This window comes from Ambystoma mexicanum, chromosome 3q (assembly GCF_040938575.1).
Source record: "Ambystoma mexicanum isolate Mex_15411 chromosome 3q, UKY_AmexF1_1, whole genome shotgun sequence".
In the NCBI taxonomy this organism is placed as follows: domain Eukaryota; kingdom Metazoa; phylum Chordata; class Amphibia; order Caudata; family Ambystomatidae; genus Ambystoma; species Ambystoma mexicanum.
This window is the reverse complement of record NC_090926.1, coordinates 892,036,873-892,053,261: the sequence shown is the minus strand read 5'-3', so window position 1 is coordinate 892,053,261 and position 16,389 is coordinate 892,036,873. Positions and strand designations below refer to the sequence as shown.

The window sequence follows — 16,389 nt, the reverse complement described above, 5'->3', positions numbered from 1 at the left end:
CATAACTGCAATATCAAGATCCTGTCCACCACACCGCCACCAAAGGCTCTGAGAGGCCCCAAAGGCCCAAGACAGCACCCACAGCACGCTGTCACCATCAAGGCACGCGACATCGCCAGCGAAGAAAAGAACATTTCTCATGCTCAACCTGGGCACCATGGCCCTTTGGCTGTTCAACGCACTCCCAAACCGAGGCACGGAGGACGACGACGAGACGGCGGTCCTCACCAGAAAATTCAAACCCAAGGTTAGCCCTGACTTCAAAAGGTTCAAAATGAGCCAGGCCAGACAACGCCCACAAAAATGTATCGACGACTTCCACAGCCGACTGTGAAAGATGGCCATCAGCTGTGACTTTCCGGGTGAAGAATTTGCGGTGAGAGAACAGGTCATACATGGCCTATCCTCAGACAAGCTCAGGAGTTCCATCCTGTCAGAGACAAATCTCCCGCTGGACACCATCCTGTCCATGGAGCGTCTGCGGGAAAGAACAAACAGGTGACAGAGATGGAGGAAATCATCAGCCGCCTGTCACTAGACACCAAAATGCCACGCAACAGCATGACCACAGTCAACGCCTTTCGGCAGCACAGGCCCCAACAAGGGCAAGCAGGAAACAGGCCTAAGAACTGCTTGTGGTGTGGCATACAGCAACCTGCCCTACCTACGGCACAACCTGCTAGAAATGTGGGAAAGTAAACCATTACGTGTTGGTGTGCCTGAGCTCCCAGAAGGCCAAAGATCACTTGCCCCGGAGGAAAACCCCAGACTGGAAGAACAACGCAAGGCCCTGCAACACACAAACAACCCAGCCAAGGCAGCATGACTGCCGACAGTGGAGACAACCAGACAAAGCCCAAGAGACCAGAAAAGGACCAGCCCTAGCAATAAAAGGGAAAGAAACTGACAGCAACAGTAGTGACGATGAACAATCGAGCAGAGAACAGTCCCCAAGTCACGCTAACCCGCACCGCAACCGCAGGCGAGAAAAGGTTCACATGATATCAGCAAACCAACGCACGGCAAGCAGACCAGTGACAGCAAGTCACGCCGAAGTTGCACAGTGGCAGTGGGAGACATCCCTGTGGTGATGATCGACACGAGGGCTACGGTAAAAGTCATGCTGACCACCAGGTTCAGCAAGCTCAGTCCCAGCCCCCCCACCCTGCGGCAGAGGCCTGTGCTGCTCTATGTATACGGCTGCAAAAAGCCCCTCCCAGTTGTGGGGTACTTCAAGACTGATCTCACACATCACAGGAAGAGATGCAAAACCCGCATCTACGTCGTCGATGCAGGAATTGAGACCCTGCTCAGCTGCCCAACTGCAGAATGACCGAAACGTATACAGTTCAACTTTGCAATCCAGTTCAAGGAAATTGATCACGTGCTAGCGAAGCACAGAAAACTGTTTAAAAACATTGGATGCCTCAAAGGAAGGTCAGTAAAACTCCACATTGACCCCACGATAGAACCACAAGCAGTACGACACCGGAGAGTCCCCTACCACATTAGGACAGCAGTCGAAGGGGAACTAAACAAACTGGAAGACCTCCGTATCATTGAAAAGACCACCGATCCCACCCCCTGTGTATCGGCCATGGTGGTAACAACAAAGCCCAAACAGCCCCAGGCAGTGTGCATATGCACCGCCATGCACCTGCCAAATGTGGCAATAGAGAGAGTGAGAGACACATAACACCTATGATAGATGAGTTAATTGTGGACTTGACCTGTGCCACCATCTTTAGCAAGCTGGGTTTACAGTCAGGATACCATCTAATTCACCTGGCTAAAGAATCACGCTACATCACAACATTTTCCACATCTGGGGCTGAGAAGGTACTGCTCTCCCAATTTCGGCATATCGTCAGCCACCAAAGTTTTCCAGCACGAAATATGCAAGGTGCTCCAAGATCTTCCAGGAGTCACAAATGTCAGTGATGACATGTTGGTCTACGGCAAGACTGAAAAAGAACATAATAGCCGGCTAGCAGCCACCCTACAGCGTCTAGAAGATTCAGGGCCAACGCTACATGTAGAAAAGTGTGAATTTGGGAAATCCATATTGAGCTTTTTTGGCTACGTCTTCAACGAAAAAGGGGTGTCACCAGACCCAGGAAAAGTAGAAGATATCATTAATGTGCAAGCTCTGACCACAGCAACAGAAGTCGGGAGCTTCTTGAGTATGGCGATATATTGCAGGTGATTTATCCCCAACCTGGCCATCATTGCCACCCCCCCTGCGGGAACCCACGAAAGCAAAGACAACCTGGGAGTGGGAAGAAACCCAAGAAAACGCATTGCAGAGGATCAAAGACTATCCAGTAACGCCACAATGGCGTTTATCGACACAATGTGCAAGACAGAGCTACTGGTGGATGCCAGCCCGGTAGGACGCAGAGCCGTCCTCACCCAAACAGACAAGGATGGAACCATCGTTCCCATTGCATTTGCAAGTAGAGCACTCACCCCAACCGAACGGAACTACGCGCATATAGAGAAAGAAGCGTTGGCCATCATATGGGGATGGAAGCACTTCCACGTATAAATCCTAGGACACCCAGTGAAGGTGCTGACGGAACACAAACCACTGGTCCCTATATTGAAAGGATCAGCACCACATCCCCCAGCCAGGATTAAACACTGGATGCTCCAGCTGCAACAATTTGACCTTGAGGTACAATACCGGGCCAGAGCCGACAACCCGGCAGACTTTTTGTCGCGACACCCCCGACCTGCCACCGCCACGGAATTAGAAGCAGCCAAAGAGACTGAAGAGCACGTATGCCAAGCCATAGCCTGTGCCAGGCCCGGAACCATGAAGATCGACGAAATCGTTGAGGAAACAGTCAAAGACCCCTTACTCCAACTAACCAAGAAGGCGATCCTAACCGGCGAGTGAAAAACGTTCCTCACTGCGGTAGCCCAGAAGACGCCCCAGGCACAGGAAATGATAGAGAGCCCTGTTTGGTATACGCCATGAATTGCCCGTATCGCTCAAGGGCCTCATCCTCAAAGGCCATTGCATAGTGCTGCCCACCAATCTCCACGAGAGAACCCTCAAACTCGCACACCAGGGCCACCAAGGGATCGTAAAGACACAGTCCTTCCTCATATCGAACGTGTGGATGCCTCAGATACAGCAGAAAGTCATGGCACTTGTCAAAACCTGTACAGCATGCCTCGCGACATGCCGACCAGGACCCCCTGAGCCAATGGCCTGTCCCCCAAGGAGTGAACACCGCTGGGACGCCGTAAGCATTAACTTTTGCACCATTGCCAACAAAATATACCTCCTAGTGGCCATTGACGAGTACACCAGGTATCCTGAAGTTGAGCCCGTCAACTCGACAAATGCAGCGTCAGTCACCACCGCGCAGGAGAAGATGTTTGCAATCCACGGCATACCTTCCTCAATAAAAAGCGACAACGGCCCACCATTCACAAGAAAAGAATTCAAATGGTTTGTCGATGCTATGGGAATCCGGCACCACCACATCACCCTGTACTGGCCTCAGGCCAACAGTGAAGCAGAAAGATTTATGGCATCCATCAACAAATCTGTGAGAATCGCAAAAGACAAGGGGCGACCATGGCTATCCGAACTTTACAGATTCCTCCGGTCATACAGGCAAACCCCTCATTCTGCGACTCAAGTCAGCGCCGCAGCCCTGATGTTTGGGGTACCCATTCAAGCAGGGCTACCCCTACATTACTTGTGGAAGCCCCCACCCGTGGACCTGGAACACGTAGAATGCTGTAGACAGGAACACAATGCCAATGAAGACAGAGGAGGCTTTACACAGAAATATTACATTTGTTAGGTGTAAGTCAGTGTTTGGACACTATGGTACCAACTTTAGGCTTCTTGTATGAGGAAAATACAGAGCGACCCACTCGACTTCCATTTAGCCTAACACCTCTTTAAGACAGCGCTACGACACTGCCTTTTCCCTCAGCTACCCTACCCTTTACGTTTGAATTCTCCACATTCTTTGGCGCGCGGGTGTTCCATTGGCCACTGCGGCCCCTCCGCCCAGTTAACACAACATCCTTCCTCTCGCTGACGTCACAGGGAGCTGCTCGTAGCTGAGAGTCCTCCCTCCTTGCACGACAGAGAGAAGCAGCACGCGCGCGCAAACCCCTCCCCCAATGCGTCATTGTCCTCGCGCTGCTGCACACATACCGAGAAAAACCCGGGGGGAAAGGTGCAGGCTCCCTAGCGTGCGCGCGCACGCGCTCCTTGCTCAAGCCCAATCCGCTAGAGAGCACACATGCACACACACAGAGTGCAAGCTCAGACAGCAGTCAGAGCTGCTGCAGGGACTGGAGGTGTCTTTACCTTCTTAGGGCAGCAGAGCCAAGCCTCCTTTGTGTGTGCTTGGCCAGGAACAGCACAGAGCTCAGTTTGGATTCTTCAACAGCGGACTTTTTTTATAAAGCATTTTGCTGTTTATTTCTTAAGTATTTACCGCTGCATATTTTCTACAAAAAGCATTCTCTTCCAGCTAAAAAACTGTCATTTTAAAATACATTTCTGCATAGCTTGGACTTTTGCATTCTCTGTCAATCCTAGCAAATGACTGTTTCTCCAAGTCCAACCTCATTTATTTCCCTTTGCACTTATTTTTTTTGTGTTGCACTCACATGACCTGAGGTACCGCGGATTGTTATTTTTAATGTACACACATATGTACGTTTTCCTTGCTGGGCCAGCCCTCCTTGGATGGTGGTTTCAATGCAGGCAGAGACTGGGAATCCTGTTTTCTTCTGTTTGCTGAGCTGATTTCAGTCTTCTTTTTTCCTGGACGGCCCTGATTTTTATCCTTTTTTTTTCTTTTTCCCCCCTAAAGGGAGGAAGACTATGTTGTTGAAGGAGTATAGGATCTGCATGCCCCTGACAGTTGAAGAGGTAAGTGAAATACTTTAAGGCATGTATCTCTCTCTCTTGCCTTTTCAAAAAGGAAATGTAAAGAGTTAAGCCTTTAATACTAACAGTGTTATTTTCTTGTCCGACCGTAATCATTATTTTCTATGATCAACGTGTTTACTGTACATTGTAAACTTTTCATGCTTATAGTCAAACATACTGAGTTGTAATGGTCATTCATGTTGTCACACGTGCGCAATTCCGAAATCTCAGATACCCCATATGAATGTCACACGTTTTTTTTTTGCTTTGCATTTTAGTGCTTGCAGTTTACATTTTCCGTTCTCATACTGGACTCGAATGTCCAGAATGGTAAGGGGAAAATCGGACTGGCTGGGCCCCTCACAATAGACATGGGGGCAGTGTTTGGTCCGCATACAATTTATTCCATACTGTTTTAATTCGCGGTTTTGTTTTGTTGTGCTATATCATAACTGGAGCTGTTACGGTTGTTATTTGTGTAATGATTTGTCCTACCGCGTCAGTCTAAAATTGCTTTAAATCAGCCGTTCCAGTTTTGCACCTTTTTATTTCCGAGAGGTTGGATGGAGGCCTGGAATGTCTGTGAGGCATGAAGTGTGCTAGGTATCATGTGACATATGTTCCGTTACACACACGCAAGCAGGACAGAAGTACTGCTGGTTGCCAATTATTGGCAGCTGGAATGTTTTATCTAGCACGCAGGAATTTGTTTGCTTTTTTTGTGATATATTCCAAGTTGAACCGCACATGTCACTCACCAGTACCTCCGATATCCATTTTACCCACCAGTCCATATCAGCGGCCTGTTGTACTGCATTACTTCCGTAGACACAAAACCCTTTTACTGCCTGCCCTCTTGCATCCATTGCAAGGCATTTCTGTCAGCGTGCCTGTAGCCTCTCAAGTGGACCACACGTGCAAACTGATCTGTGGGTCAATGCTTAAGCTATGATGCAGGGGGTACCAAGCCTTCACTTGATAGGCGCAGCATGCCCCCCTCCCCTCCATTCTTGCTTCCTAGGAAGTAAACTGCACCCAATTCCAACAGCGCAGATGTGGAGCGCATCTCTCAGTTGGGTCCCAAATGCGAGGGTTATTTGGGACCCAACTGAGCCACATCTTTTAGTGTAATAGTTCTGAGGTCGGTCACCTCCGAATTGGACTGCACGCTTTAGAGAAACGGAGAACAGCCTGTCTCCTTACTTAATTTCTTTGAGTTTGGGATGCCTGTTTGCATCAACCTCATTGATGTATGTTGGGAGTTGTGGTCGGTAAGGGCTGGAGACTACGCCAACAGTTCCCTATGTTTGGGGACTGTTCCTTCTGCTGGGAGACAGATGACCGCTCTCTGCTCGAGTTTATTGGAAGTGTCACTGTTTGACTGCTGTGTAGATGCATGCTTATGACAGATACTGCAGAATGACATTATGAAGTGCTGAAGACTGACATTATGAAGTGCAAACTGTATTCCTTGCGTAAGGCACCCACACTTGGTTCATGGGCAGAGCATCTCTTTGTTCGAGACACGTATCTGCATTTTGGATTTCGATTCGTGCGATCTTGTAGGTCTGGGTGCAAAAGGGATATTGTATGCCTCATATTTATGAGTGTGGGTTCGTATTGCAGGGTTGTGTTTGATGATGCAGGCCTCTGAGCCTCTGTCCATCATGCCTGGTATTATTGATTTACCAGCTGTGAGCCTAGGTGCATGCAATTATCCATTGCTTCATCTCAGTTATGGGCCTGGGTTGCTCATGGCACTTATTAGTCCTTTGCACTTCCTGACTTTGCCCATATTGGGGGTCGCAGAACTGTGACCATGGGTCTATCTTGCCAAATATCACAGGGCTGTGATCTGTCAGCATATCTTCATGACCAGCATGATAGTTATTGGCAGTCTCCGAGTTCATGGCATATAAGGAAGATCTGTCAAATCTAGGTTTCTGCCAGACGTGCAGGGATCTGGACATTAGGCCTGCATACATTTCCTGACATGACGGGCCTTCGAGCGGTTTTAATCCTTATTGCAGTCCTGTAAACTGGGGGGCAGGCCAGATGCGGGCCTATGGTGCAGGCCTCCGAGACCTGACCTTAGATACCGCTGGTCGACTCTCGGATGTGTGGCCTGCTTAATGCAAGCCTTGCAGATTAACCCAATTACATGGAACGCATCAAAGTGCAGGGTCTTTTCTGCTGGCTTAAGGAGCCGAAATGTACCGGTATCTCGTGCTGACGTCATCCCTGGGTTTAAATTTGGATCACATAGTGTTCCAGTAAAACACTAGGTATCAGTAGGCAGAACTTCCTGCCTGTCCACTATAGCGTTGCTACCCTCTTCTTTTGGCACTTCCAAATATTACTGCATGTGTCTTCACAGTTGGACACATGTTTCACAATTCGAAAATTAATTGGATACGTAGCATCTCTAAGAAGGACAGAGCAGAAAAGTTTCATAAGTATTTGCATGTAGTACTTTTGGTATATAGAACCAGGCCATAGGGGTGCACAGCTCAGGTTTGTTCATTGTGCTCTTTATTTATTTTTTAGTTGTTGAGCAACGTTTGTTTTCCTAATCGCTCTTTAAAATAAATGTGTAAAAATAACCACACTTTAAAGACCGGCCCACGTGTGTATATTTCCTCTTCCAAAGGAAGGCTATCCACGCATGTGTGAAGGCAGTGGAGCTGGTGATCCACAGGATGGCGCTGTGTACGTTTCCCTCTGCGTTTTTACCCAAGAGTTATTACCGCGCACTTTACATGCCGAAGCCAGCACCGAGGCTGCATACAATGAGCTTTAAATGCTGTCAATTTCCATGTTAAAGGGATCATGACCACATGTAAGAGGCTAAAGTTCACTTCTATAGAACTGTGCGTTTTCTTTGCTGTTTTGAAAGTATCGCTCACGTCTAGCCTCATCAGGCTGCACTAAATTAAGCAGAGCTTAAGTATTATAGGAACATTTTATCTTGGATGTATAAGTATGTTAGGTGTGCATTGTGATAAGCTGTAGAGTAACAAATATACCAAATACGGATATTCTTATATCAAGAACATTACTTTTGAAATCTTGAGCTCGTTCTGAATGTTTGGCACCAGATGTAATTAATTGTCCTATTTGATTTCAGGCCTCATGGATTTCTTTTCAGGCTAATTTTTTTGCCATTCATTTAAAAAAATGCCTTGTATAAAAGAAAGCCATTGTGAAATATTAGGACATTGACATCATTATTGACCTTCTCCTCTTAGCCAATCATAATGTTTAGAGTGCAGTTAATAACTACTGATATTGACAGTATACTGATATTGACAGTATTCTGAACACACTGTCTTCAGAATCAGACAGGTAAACAACAATGCAATTTCCAGGCACAGTTGTGTTTCAACAAGACAAGTCGTCACTGGGAGGAACTTTTTTGCTGCAACATGCTATTTAACACACAATAGAGAAATCATTGTACAATGCTTTCACTTTCTTATAGAGAAACTGTTTACTTTTACATGACGCCTAATGCTTGCTCATGTTAAACCTGTTCCAGTTCAACCAAGTTGCAATTAACATCCCTAACATATGGAGACAAACATGTTATTTGAATACTGCAAAACAAAATCACATTTAATGTACAAACGTTTGTCTAGTTACTTTGCTCGCTATTAAAGCACACTTTTTCACTTCACCACGAAAACGTCAAAGTATGTATTGCTACTACTACCATGTGCTAATATCCTTATGGAGTCTGGGAGGGGGTAATTATTGATTGGGATAATGACCCTTCCCCAACGTATGCCCCTTGCCTTCGCCTTGGGCCATAACGTGGTGGTGGGTCATCATCCCACGTAAACAACCCCATCCCTGGTCTATAAGACTATATTAGCAAATGGAAATTGTTATTGACCTCCTCTCAGCCTTTCAGAATGTTTAGTCAATAAAAACTGATATTGACTGCATTCTGAAACTTTTGTCTTCAGAATGGGACAGGGAAACAACAATGCAATCTCTTCTTGGAGGACTATCTTTTGCTGCAACATGCTATTTAACACACGAAAGGAAAGGTAAAACATTTGAAAATGCTTTCACTTTCTTAGAGAAACGGTTTACTTTTACATAAAACCACATTTAATGGTCACTTCAACACCAAAAATCTAAAACATGTTGTACAGTATAGCCTTATCGCTTTGGGATAATGACCCTTCCCCAACCTATGGCCCTCAGTGAACCCATGATGATGAGCCCTCCCTCGGTCGCGAAGGATAAACTGTACAACTTCCTCTTGAGAGATTTGTGGGCTAGGTTCCTGCCTTAGTGCAGTGCTACTTTTGAAAACTGCCCCTGACTCTGTTTATCAAGTGGGGAGCATTCACATTTTTTTTTCTTCAGTAATTCATTGAAAACACACATGGGCACGGCAGCCACTCACCCGTGTGCTGCCTTCATTTGTGCCCTGGGTGCTTTTGACCAGGCGATGCAACTTGCTTCCGTAGTGACTTTGCTTGTGCTTTTTCCCAGACACCCACTTCCCGCTGCTTAGGATTGTTGTCGCATTTAGATCAGCAGCCCCAATGTGATAGCTGCTTCAGAGTTTGCAAACCTTATTCCCCAGTTGTCCTGATCAGACATCCTGCTCTGTAGAAATGAACCTACAAGTATGTGAGGACATTTATGCACCTGCAGCTTTCATATATCTAGAATGGTTAATTGAGGTTTGATAAAGGTTACATTTAGTGTTACTTTGTGTCTAGTATGATACTTTTAGATTTGCATACACGTAGCAACAAAATATGGGAGCACACTGTGCGAAGCGCGATGAGATTTAAAGCACAGAGCTTCATACAAAGTGGGAAAAGGTTCTTGAATGGGAAGCCTCTTATGAGGGGATGTGGTAGTTTTTAACACACGTACATAAATATAAACATGCACGCATGGGAAATTCATAAGGAGATTAGATGCTACAGATTTGAGCTTTGAAGGCCGAGGCCTGAGTTAGTGAAATAGATTTCTAGCTTGTTTGGAAGACTGGCTGGCTAAGGGGGAAGGTATTGATTGGCAAAGAGACAGCTGCAACACATGGGAGCGTCTTTTTGAAGCTGAAATAGAATGAAGAGCGATAGGCCCAGGGTTTTGAACTTGGAAATTGTTGTTTATGTGGCCTATGGAAGCATCTGCCATCTGGCAGGGCCAATCTGGGGTTAGTGGCTAAAACTGTAGAAGGGTGACTGGAAGCGAAGATTACTGTGGGGCTATGAGCGTGTCAAATAGATTACCAAGAAAAAGAGTATAATGGTACCGGAGACCAGATGGATTGAAATGGTGGTCACATAATGAAAGGGCACGAGAGGACGCCAAGAATAAATATGCAGGGTGTCGGGAGTGTTTGGAGCAATGAAGAGTTGGTGTCTAATAAAAGGGCAACCAATGAGATTGTGGGGACTAGATTTCCTTGTATAGGGGTTACAACTTTGTTACATCGGTCATTTTTTCAATGTATTTTTTTCAGTGTTCTATTTTTTTACGAAAAAAACTCTATTGGGGAGGTGGGAAAGTGCATATAAGGGCTCGGGGTTCGAGAAGAAGTAAATAAACGATTGGCAAGGGGAGGTTTGGGGTGGAACTCCCCAAAAATAATAATAAAAACAAAATTGAGTTTTTTTTCTCCCTATTCTTCGAAAAAAGATGTAATAACATAGAACCAGATAGGGCTAAACCATTTGTATTTTGGGTAATTACTTTGTAAGGGAACATGAGGGAGATTTGGGTGTGTGTTAACTTTTCTGGAAATGTGTTTATATACAGTATCTGTTCTGTGGTTCAGAGAGACTCCAGTTCAATCCCCAAGAAGTGGTCTAGCCTCTCCGCAGCGGCCATTGTGAAATGAACTTGCTTTATTGACAACATACATTAACTTTTGAGAGGTGGGCTATTTTAGAGTTCAGAAATCTAGGGTCAGCCCTGACAAAATTAGTTTCGATGAGCAGGAGCTAAAACCAGCTCCTCGGTGTCAGGCATCACCCAGTAGACAGGAGCTACCAATTGGGAACCTCAAGCGAGTACAACGTACTCTGCAAATCTAACTTCCACATGAGGTGCACGTTTGAACGTTTTGCCCATTTTGTATGATCCCTTTATATTTAAATGTCTTCTGTGTCCTAATTCTTGTTTATTTACATTTTCAAACAATCAAAATGAATGTCACAGATTCATGGTTGTAAGGCACAAGTGGCCCGAGGAGCCAAATGTAGCTCCTGAGAACTGTTGGTTTTAAGCTCAACAGGCTCTCCTACGATAGAAACGGGAGATAAATATATCCCAGCAATTTCGAACCCTGTGTACACTTCATATAAGCAATTAGCACAGAGTACTTGGCTTTACTGGTCAGTAATAGCCTGGGGCCCCAACATTGTTAGCGGTCATTAAGCTCACTGCTGCAGCTCTTATAGATATTAGCACGCCAGCATGCTGTCAGGATGGCCAAAGCTCTCCCTTTTTTTTTTGTTCTCCAAAATTGTGAAATAGCACTGCAGCAGTATCAACTTGCGATAAACTTGTGTTGATTGTGATATGATAAAGAGCCTCTCGGGTCACATGGCAAGACTCCTTCATATGCACACCCACATCTATGCCAATATATACTAGGCATGCAGTCTGTGTCTCCAAATGTTTTGGACTGCAACTCATAGTATTCCCCTCGCACCATTGACTACACTGGCTTAGGCTGATGAGAACTGTAGTCCAGAACATCTGGAGAGCCAAAGGTTGAAGACTTCTAGACTTGAGCGCAAGAGTTTTGCAGCATTGTAAAGAAAAAAAATGAAATGTTTGTCTTGCCGTATAATAATAATAATTTAGAATTTATATAGCGCTACGAACCCTTGGGCATCTAAGTGCTGCTTATTATTACCGACGGTGTGTGGTGCTCATTTATCGTTGTCGGACGGATGAAAGGCCGAGTTTGGCCTTGCATTGGCAGGCTCTGCACACAGATTTCAAAGCGAGCACTCTACTCGCTGTGCTATCTGACCGGCTATATATATAAGCGCCTTATAAATATCCAATAAATAAAGTTGTTACTTTCATCCAACTAATTGTACTAATTTTATGGACTGCTTGAGGAACATTCCTGCCACAATTCAAATATATTAATGTATGGAGCAAGCTCTGCCCTCTATTCCCCGTTCAGTATATGCCACTGGGCAGAAGGGTCCATCATGGGAGCCCTGTGCTGCTGGAAAAATAAATAAATGCCTCTGCCATAGAGTTATGGGAGGAGATGAGGTAAGTAGAGAAAGTAACAGCAAGTTCTGGTCTGTCGTGGCCAGAGGTGACTAATGCTGAAATTAGGAATAGGGCAGCTTGGGATTTCTTTTGCAGCTTTGCCCGGCATGTGAAATGAAGGTACACATGCTGCTAAAATCCCTGATGAAAAGGCAAATACTAATTTCTTTGAGGAGTTCATGCAGTAGTGGCATTTCCTATATGGTGTAGAAAGGCAGCAAGCTCTACAGGAAAGTCGGCGGTGCTCGTTATGTTATGTGGTCTTGTACCGTGCACTGATGCCACGTGTGTGATCTCTTGGCACTCTGGCAGATCTGCAATGGAAGGAGGTTTGCGGGTAGGTTTGTTAGTGGGATTGAGAGGGAGAAGAGCAAGAGATCTTTGATGTGTCCATTGGCAGCTTCAGTTCAGAAAAACTGGCCACTGAGTGTTCGTGCGTTTTTGGTTGTTGGCCGTCATGTGGTGTTGGGGTATGATTGTGCATGGGTGCTTTGTTTGTACATGTTTGATTTCATTTGGGTGTTGTGAAGTGTGTGCGGTTTGTGGAGCAGTAGAGGTAGGGTTGTGTTTAGTTTAGAGTTTGATGGTGAGTATGCAGAATATTGAGTTTTCAGTACGGTTAGTTAAGTGCAAAGAATTTCCCATACCCAAAGTACCGCCAAGGGTGACATTTCCTACCCCAAAACTACAGCTAAGGTGACGCATTTCCTACACCCAAACTACAGGCAAGGGTGACACCTTTACTATCCCTAACAATACATGTAAGTGTGATTTATTTCCTACCCCCAAAATACAGCTAATGGTGACAGACCGATAACAACCTATCTGGCTATCTAGGTGGTGAAGCAGGTAATTTACACAGTGTTCTAATATGATGGTGGTAATGTAGAAGTGGCAGGGATTTAATTGAGCACAGTAATGGCTGTATTCACCGCCCGTCTCACCTTACCTTAGTTGTAGCTGTAGAGAGCTTTTTTTAGGCCATCCATGGGTGAACCGGGGCAAACTGGGAGATGAGTTGGCCAGAAGGGAGTTGCTCTTTGCCTCTGGCCCTCAGCCGGCTGCCCGGGCAAGGCTTTCCTGGGAGGGCTTATGAAAAGAAGACTTCCATGTCAGGTAGGAACAGCACCAACTACTCCGGTGCAGAAAGGGATGGATGGGGATCTGGGGAAGGGAGAGATAGGGAAAGGGCCATGGAGGGGTGAGGAGACTGCGAAAAGGAGAGAGCAAGTCACAGTGGCAACGGGCAGAAGGGAGAAAACGGTGCTTACCACGCTGGAGAAACGGCCACCACCACAAGTAGGAGCTAAAGGCTGACTCTCAAATGTTGGCTATAATGAGAGCAAAGCCAGAGCAAAAAGGAGTGATTGTGGAAGTGTTCAAACAGGGGTGGGCCCCTTCCTACCCTGCCCCCTACCTCCTTTTCAGCTCACTCCTCTGCCCGGCTTTACAAGCCTCCATTGCCTTAAGTGGTATAAGACAAATTGCTCTAATAAGCGGGCGTCACCAAAGTGCTGTCCATGGTTTACAGTGGGGACATCATGAGACACTGCAAATATTTATCTTGGGACACTCTGGATGCGAACAAAAACGACCTGAATCCACTTCACATTGTACATAAATCTCTATGTAAATCACTAAGTATATAAGAAAGTCCATTCATTATGCAAATCAATCCCCTAAAGGGAGTGTAAGGTGTCGAATTGCCCTGCTGTGAATGACTCGCCACCTTGTCCAGTGCTGATCTCTCCATCACCCTCCCTTGCTTGTCTGTCCTGCCACAGCAACGTTATCAGTTAGTCATCTACATTTCTGTAGGTGGATCCAGTCTTTCCTACCTCGACATGCTGTCCACTCATGCCACGGCGTCCAGTGCAGCCCACAGGATCACTTCTCATGAAGGAGAAAATCCACCTCCTCCCTGGCCATCCAAAACCAGTAGACCATATCGGCCCTCGGCCTAACCCTGCCATGTAGCCCATCTAAACACTTCAAATCTATTCCAGCACCGCCGCATACACGAGCTTTGAGCCTAGTGTATTGTTTACTCCACGTGGAGACCACTTCGCCATCGGCCCTTTGCATTACCACTTCCACCCTGAAAATACAAGCCCTACAATCCAAATTATTTTATAAAAACAATCAGCAATGTAATGTACTTACTACATGAAGACCCAACCAAAGAAATACGAGAGCCAGGGTCACAACCATCTCCAAAATCAATCCTGGGTAAAATGGTGTCCAACTCTGGAAATGTTCCCCTTCTACTCCTCTCACAGCGTTCCTCGCCATTCGTGGGCATCTAGGTCGCACCCCTCGCCCAGATGCCTCCATTCTGCCTTAAGGGAGAAGATGCGGTGCAACTGCCTTCTTGCCAATGGGATTCCCTGTTGCACTAGATTGTGTATTCGTGGCCCAACACTCTCACTGTGACTCAGTTCCTTTGTATGTGAAATTTCCTCTGAACTGATTCTTTTCACTTTTAGCTGAACAAAAACATGCATATAAGCTAACTTTTGTTGAGTGCCACCGAAAAGAAACATAGGATTGTTTTGTAGGCAGGTGGCCTTCGGAGACGTTTAGTCCCCATAGAATACATACTGGCTTCCAACGAGTCAGAATCTTCAGTTTTGCCAATGTTCAGGAAAGAATGGACTGCCTAGATAACAGGGGAAAAGCGGCTTTCGCTACAAAAGATGAATATTTGAAGAAGTTGTGCTCTTAGTATGGAAAAGATCCATGCTCACATCTATCTGCTGAAAACAAATTAGTGAAGGCTACTAAACAAAAGTGCATGTGCCGTTATTTCCTGACGCGCAGAAATCGGCCTGTGCACATTAAGATAACTTTTACATATAGTTTTGCACGTTTTTAAGCATCCCCGGTCTTCAGGACTGCAATGGCTGCGGTTTTGGTTTTCAGAATAGAAGACGTTCTTTGGGTAAACGAGTCTCGTAGGCTATGACGTGTTTTCCATTCTGCTTTTGAATTCAAATTGCTTTAGCATGTTGGGCACTGCTTTTCTGATGGTTTCCACCTGTTCTCCTTGCCTCGAGACTTGGAAAGGGCATGCTAAATAAGCTGCACTGCCTTCGATTAAAGAGAAATGGCTTGGTTTTTAATGCTGCTCTCCTTGTGGTATTGGTTCTCATTATGCGTATGTATACTTGTTCAAATCCACCCAGAAGCGAATCCAGATTGTGCTGTCATGTAAACCTGGATATTTACTCCCTTACTGACGCACATGACCATGCTCCCTGAGGAGCCGCAATTGAAAACCTACCCTCTTTTTAGGGGTGCCTGTAGTCCTCCCCCTAGCCCCCAGCTTTCCTGTCTATAGAGCCCGGCTGTTCATGGCCTATGGAAATATGGGTGCGCTCTTATTACCTCTGGCAACACAAACACACCTGGGTAGTGTAGGAAGGCTTCAAAGCTTGTGCCAAACAGCCAAATGCATTAAGGCATTATAATGCACATTTGCCATCCAATAGTATTGTCCTTAATGGTGAATGTCTCCTTTGACCCAGCGAGCCTGCCATGCGTCTACCTTGCCTTTTTTTTTGGACAAAATATTTTTTATTGAAATATCGTGTAATCATGAATTCATCTAACAATTGAATATAGAAGAGAGTTAAAAACAGTTACAAATGATCAACCCATCGATATTCCATTTTCATCATTGCAAAATTCATCAATAACTGGCGTCTTGTGAAAGGATTCATCTATACCTAAACACTAGTAGGCAGAAGAGCAAGAAACAGACAAAAAAAAAATAATAAAAAAAGTCGCCCCGGTCCATAATGTCCATAAGCAGAAAGCATAGAATTAAGTTCCATAAACCCCCTCCACGTCTTAGTTCAGGTAGCCATCTGGGTGATGCACAATGTCTGTGTTGGAAATCCATTAAGGCTTCATAAGATATTTGATAAGTCTGGGTTGAAAAAACATATGCTCCCTCTCGGCAGCATATTCCAGAAAAGGTCCCCAAATTCTTGAGAACTTAGCAGTCTTTCCTTCCAGTGTGGCCGTTAACTTTTCCAAACCCAGCAATTCCCAGGTCTTAACCCACCAATATGCTATATGAGGGCCCTCAATGTCTTTCCAAAATCTGGCAAGGGTGAGGCGAGCTGCCATAAGCAACTGGGTTATCAGTTCCGCTCTGAGGCCTGACTGCGGGTAAGAACCATCATCCAGAGTATCTCCCAATA

General features: G+C 45.6%; 1 protein-coding gene across 3 annotated transcripts in view; it reads left to right on the top strand.

Moving 5' to 3' along the window:
- Positions 1–16,389, top strand: part of PITPNC1 (phosphatidylinositol transfer protein cytoplasmic 1) — a 1,942,040-nt gene that overhangs the window by 90,968 nt on the left and 1,834,683 nt on the right. For all 3 annotated transcript variants that reach the window (XM_069655030.1, XM_069655032.1, XM_069655031.1), the window contains exon 3: positions 4,854–4,912. In XM_069655030.1, the coding sequence (XP_069511131.1) occupies positions 4,865–4,912 (48 nt within the window). In that variant the 5' untranslated portion in view covers positions 4,854–4,864. The remainder of the gene's footprint in view (positions 1–4,853; positions 4,913–16,389) is intronic.